The 6,023-nt window shown below is 27.8% G+C and overlaps 1 protein-coding gene across 1 annotated transcript; it reads right to left on the reverse strand.

Moving 5' to 3' along the window:
- Positions 1-365: 365 nt before the first annotated feature.
- Positions 366-3,808, reverse strand: LOC119688330 (fasciclin-3). The gene is made up of 3 exons (XM_038103008.1): positions 3,436-3,808; positions 892-1,233; positions 366-812 (listed from the first exon to the last, which is right to left on the reverse strand). The coding sequence occupies exons 1-3, from the start codon at positions 3,806-3,808 to the stop codon at positions 367-369; spliced, it is 1,161 nt and encodes a 386-aa protein (XP_037958936.1). The 3' UTR covers position 366.
- Positions 3,809-6,023: the final 2,215 nt, after the last annotated feature.

Genomic DNA, 6,023 nt, shown 5'->3' on the forward strand with positions numbered 1-6,023 from the left:
TGCAACTTCTGTTACATGCTTTACTTCAGGATTCATACGATTCATACGATTCATTCCTACGATTTTTGGCAATTTTCATAGTATGGCGCGATTTAAGCCGCTTTTAATATGAAAACTATTTTTGCGCTCAAGAGAAATATGGTTAAATTGTACACAATTGCATTGTGAAAAGTAATTTTTCATTCCAATGCCCAATTATGCTATTTCGAAATTTATTATAAACAAAATAAATTAAAAAAAAAAATGTGATGAATTTATTATAATTATTATATTATAACAGTATTAAAAATGAGGTTTTACTATGAGAATACGTAAAGCATTAGCAAAGGTGCAAATAAAATTTCTAATGTGTTATGAGTATGTGCTTTAGAAATTACCTCCGAAACACCATCTGCCAGTTGCTCGTGCGAATACAATCAATAATACAATTATAATGAGTACAGCAACAGCAACGACAATGCCGACAATAGCGCCAATATCGAGTCCTGCAGTTGGTGGCTTATTGGATGAGCTTATACGTATTTGATAGTCGGCAGAGCCCAATGCGTTTGTTGCTGACATCTCGTAGATTTTTGTAGTATCCTCAAGTGTGAGACCAGCAATGGCCATTGTTACATTGTAGTAGTCCTGTCCTAATGGCTGTGGTTCATATACAGAAAAACGATCCCATTGTTCACCCTGGTTAATAACATGTCCATCAACAGTCCATTGTACGACTGGTGCAGGATTGGCATGTACGGTCATGTTAACAATGGCTGTATGTTCCAAGTAAAGTCCATATACAAGAGCCTCCTGCTGTTTTACGGGAGCAACTGTAATGGAAATGGATTATAGATTAAATTGGTTTGGTTTGGTTGGGGTGGTAGGAGTATTGTTTTTATATCTACTTACATCTAACAAATATTTGCACAGAGCTTTCTTGTGGTTGCAAACTTTCACGATCGGTTTGATGATGTGAGCGGCAGGTCAACATACGTCCATTGTCCTCTGGTCCAAGATGCCATTGAATATCTTGTTCAGTATTAAAAAGTTGAACATTTTGACTATCATTTGACGCAACAACATTTAACTGTCCAACGCGTCCTTGAGCTGGATAATTGTCAAAGAACCAAGAAATATTTGCGGCTGGACGTCCATCACGTACAACGCAACGTGCAACAAATAAGGAACCCTCAGTAAAATAGCCGCGATCTGGTTTTTCCAAAACTGTAATTATTGGTTGCTTGGGACGCACTAAACAACAAATAAATAAATAAATAATATATTTAGTTTTGAGTAAATATTATAATAAATAGATATTCTTAAACTTATTGTAAGTATACTGTGAAAGATGATATATAATAATGGCTTTATGATTTTCGATATATGCATATATTTCTGATTCATGATATATGATTTTTGTGAACCTATTGAACAACTTAGTGTAAGCAATATTAAGTTTAATGGTATCAGAAATAAATACATTATGTTTTTGTAATATAAATAGTATCTAGATAAAAATTAGGTTAAATGTATAAATTCTATGAAACTTGAAAATTTTTTTTAAGTATTCTAATTTTGAGCACATGTCTGAAATACAGATTTTAAAAATATTTATTGAATGATAAAAGACCTATTCAAAAAAAAAAAGAATATAAGTTGTATAGAAATAAATTAAGATCCGAATTAGTAGATATATAAATTTAATTTTTTATTAAATGAATTATATTCAAAAATAATAAATGAGCAATTAATGCAAGGGATTGTTTCAAAGATTACTGATAATAGATATTTGGAGATATCCGAGACAGCACAAGTATTCACACATAAAAAATTAAATTTTGAACTTAAAAATTTCTTTAGTATTATTCCTTTCTCTTTTCGTTATAAATTTCTTATCATAGGTCAAAAATAATATTTATTTAAAAAATAAATCTAAACATAAACAGCAAAAAATTCGTTTCAGATTCCATAGATATCGAAATAAGCAAGGTAGTCCAAATGAAAAATCTTGGTTTTGGTCCTACGTATTAGCTAAATTAAAATAAAAATTTTGGACGTAGTCCAAAAGGTAGCTCAATTGAATTAAAAACTTTGGACGTAGTCTAAAAGTTAGTTCAATAAAACTTCAAAACTATGGATCTGGTCTAAAAATGCATCCCAATTAAACTAAAAATTTTAGTGTTTTGGACAAATTCAAAAACATAACATTAGTAAGTTTTTGGTAGGTTAACATGAATCTATACTTTTAAATAATTTATTGAATTTCTTGAAATTCTTGGAATCGTATGGTTCTCATTTAATTGAAGATAAATTACTTTTACGTAAAAATTTTTTTTAGTCTTAAATTATATATAAAATCTAAATAGTAGATTATATTTACTTAAGTCTTTCAAAATTATATTAGGTTCAATCAATCAAATGTTAAATAAAAATAATATATTCAGTTTGGAAATTGTTAATGTTTTATATATAATACAGTTTTATTATTAAAGCTATATAATAAAGATAAATAGAATACAATCGTTTTGCATAGGTTGTATCTCTATAATAGATTTCAATGCGGAACATATAGATTAATTATTCTACCTCACTACTATATGCTTCTATAAACTTCAACTTGTATCTAAGATTCCAAACTGTAATTTAAAATATCTTTAAAAACTAAGCCACTATAGATAATCACTAGCTATGGTTCCATTGGACAAAACAGAGGACGCTTGATGACTTCTCTGACCATAGAACTTAGTTGTCCCAATCAAATAAAAATAATTTTTAGTGTTATAAATTGAGATATGGAATGGATGTTAAATATAATTTATCTAATAATATATTTAACGGGCTTAATGGTGCAAGTAAATCTAATTTAACTTATTTTATAAAGTATTTTATGTTCTGTTATTAAAAAAATATTTTAATAAATATTATTTTTTTTTTATACAAATATTAAATTTAAAGCTTATTTAACCAATAAATATTTAAATATTATTTAAATAATAAATAAATATTATTTAATAATTAAATAATTAAAATGTAGAATGTTTATGTAAGCAAAAGGTACAAAAGGTTGCTTTGAAATTACATTATATAGTATATAATTCTATATGTAGTATAGATATAGTATATATAAATAAAATGATATAACACATTATTACTTATATACTATATGTACCTTATATATAATTATAAAGAAATGAAGTCTAAAGTTACTTTTACTTTCTCGTAATTTATATATATATATATATTTTAACTACTCTCAAAAGAGATTATGGTTTATTAATCAAATTATAATGTATTTAATAAAAAAATTTTCACTAATTTCTTTCTAATTTTTTTTGAAGTTTTGTATAATTTTGATAAAAATCAAATTAAGTATTTAAAATTTTAAAATGAAAGTGAAATTTTTGTTATTTTTAATTATTCAAGTCTAGTTCTGCTTCAAAGTTTTGTACTTACATGCAACTACCAAATCAATTGTGCCTGTCAGCTCTTCACCTTCCACTCCCAAACTGCATTTTACTTGTCCATTATTGATGGCTTTAACGCTCTTAATGCTGACACCACATTGACCAGATGCTAAGCCACCGCCATAATATCTGAAATTGTCGGATTTTATCCATTCGGGCGATAAATTGAGCACTTTCTCGCCTGGTATTTCGAATCGACAATAATTAATCGAACGTCCATAGCGACAGAGCAACTCCGTTGGATCACCTTGATTGAGCAATGCAGTGTTCGGTTCAACATTTACTTGGCCATATGTGAGAGTATCTGAAAATGGTAACAAAAAAAAAAAAAGTGAAAAAAAATTACAAACTTTGATTCCCATTCATACTAATTGGTTAGCATAATAAGGCAATTCAATGTAGTTGCAGTTGCAGTTGCATTGCCCATTGCATTGGCCGTTGCCATTGCCGTTGTTGTTGTCGTTGCAGTTGTTGATTTCGTCGCAATTGCAAAGTGTCATTGCTGTTGCTGATGCTGTTGCTGTTCCAGCAATGGCATGCGGCAACATGAGTTACGGTATTCAAGCATGCAAGAAATTCAATTAAATTGTGTTCATGAAAGTATTGGCAATGCCAGCAGTTTTGGGTATTGAGTATGGCATGCAACAATCTGCAGGTACTGCACCGCATGCATTCTTTTATTGTTTCGCAGATACAAAAATTGTAGTGCAATATTTTGGTTAAATGGACGATTGATTTTAGAAAATAGCTTTTTTTTTTTTATTTCAATCTTTTTATGTGTCAAAAGGGTTAAATTTCCCTTTTTTTGTGGTTAAACTGAGATATAAAATAAACAGATAAAATTTTGGAAAACTGTATTAAAAATCTTTTTCTTACACTCTGTTGTTGTTATTGTAAATTGTTCTTTTTACTAAATAAAAGACCAGTAGAAAATTGAAAGAAAACTAATGTAATTTGTTTATATAAGAGTAAATGGAATTTTCTTTTTCATTAATAAAATACAATTTTCAGTTTTTAAATTTACAGGACTCACACAATGCCTTCAATCTATAAAGGAGCACTACAGGCTCTTTTCTTTAAGATCAATAAACTCAAATTGCAATAAAATAAGCACAAATAAATATAAAGTTATATATATACATATATTACGTAAACATACTCATGTATCTATTTACATAGATATATATATACATGTGTATATAAAGTAATATACAGATGTCTAAATAAATGGAGAAAATATATTAAAAACTGTTTGGTTACGTATATAAAAATTGGGCTAATACATCATCTCACCATTTTTACTTATATATAAAATAAGTTTATATAGAAAAATAAAGCTTATAAGAGCAGTTACATGTACCTATATATTAACATAAAAAGAAAATACAAAAAAAATATTTCATTCATTATTATACACAAATTATTTTCTGAGCTGATTCTGAGCTTCATATTTGGCAGAACCCGAGTTCGATTCCTGATACTTGCAGTCTCAAAAATAATTATTTACGAATAAGAATTATTTCCAAGACCACTGATGTTGGGTATTTGGCAATACTCGAAACAGCTGTATGATCAGCCAAAAATTCAATCAATTAAAATAACATAAAAAAAATAAAATAAAATTTTTGTTGTTGTATTTCACTACTGTTCGAAAAAACCTCTTTACAAATTATTTTTTCTAATAACTATAGTTAATGTTTTGGCTCTTTTTTTGGACACGAAACTTTCATCTTCAGAAAATTACTGTTGAAGGTTTAAAATAACCAGCAAATTATAATTTAATTTTCGCTGCAAGTCTTTTGCCAAACGACACTCAATATAAGGTGTATGTCTCCAGATTGTAATTGGAACAACACAATTTTCAATAATTAATTTGTTTATTTTTATTAACATTAAATATTTTTTAATTCAACGAACTTTATATACTACCCTCGTCACTTTAGCAATTAGATTATAGTGAATTGACAAAACGTTTACAATAAAACGTTAACAAAGCAAAATGAAAGAAATACCAGAGTACCACAGAATAGAGTACCACAAACAATACGAAAAGAATCTGAAATGCATTTTCAGCAAACAATGGAGATTTATTCTCCAGAGACTGAATCACTTTTTCAAGGTTCGTTCAGATAATAGCGGTAAGAATGCTGTAAATACGAGTGTAAAACTATGTAAAGATTCTAGTGAAGGTGCAATTAAAAATTTAAATAAAAATTAAAACAATGCAAAATAACCTTGAATACGTGTTAGAGTATAAAAAAATACTGCATTAAAAGTTTAAAAAAAGTAGTAAAAAGCACTGGAGTTTAATAAATAACAACAAGAATATTGAAGGTCTTAAAAGACAAAAATCTATTTCTTACAAATTTTTCATTTGAAGTTATATACATTATATATATTCTCACAATCAGCAAAACCTAACCTAACCTATATATACCATTATTACACTTCATAGCTACCGTATTCATTACCCTAAAAACATAGAATTTTTGATACTCTACGCTCTACAATTATATTGCATCATAAAAATTATAACGGGTTTGTCAAAGTATTTTCAGAACAATAAAATGTCGGAGA

This window comes from Teleopsis dalmanni, chromosome X (genome assembly GCF_002237135.1).
Source record: "Teleopsis dalmanni isolate 2A chromosome X, ASM223713v2, whole genome shotgun sequence".
NCBI classification, from domain to species: Eukaryota; Metazoa; Arthropoda; class Insecta; order Diptera; family Diopsidae; genus Teleopsis; species Teleopsis dalmanni.

Bases quoted from the DNA above. Each gene is read 5' to 3' on its own strand.
- LOC119688330 (XM_038103008.1), bottom strand. From the start codon at position 3,808: ATGGGAATCAAAGTTTGTAATTTTTTTTCACTTTTTTTTTTTTTGTTA. The intron at 1,234-3,435 runs GTAAGTACAAAA...TTTGTTGTTTAG, and splicing joins AATTGATTTGGTAGTTGCAT to TGCGTCCCAAGCAACCAATA. The intron at 813-891 runs GTAAGTAGATAT...TTTCCATTACAG, and splicing joins TGTGCAAATATTTGTTAGAT to TTGCTCCCGTAAAACAGCAG.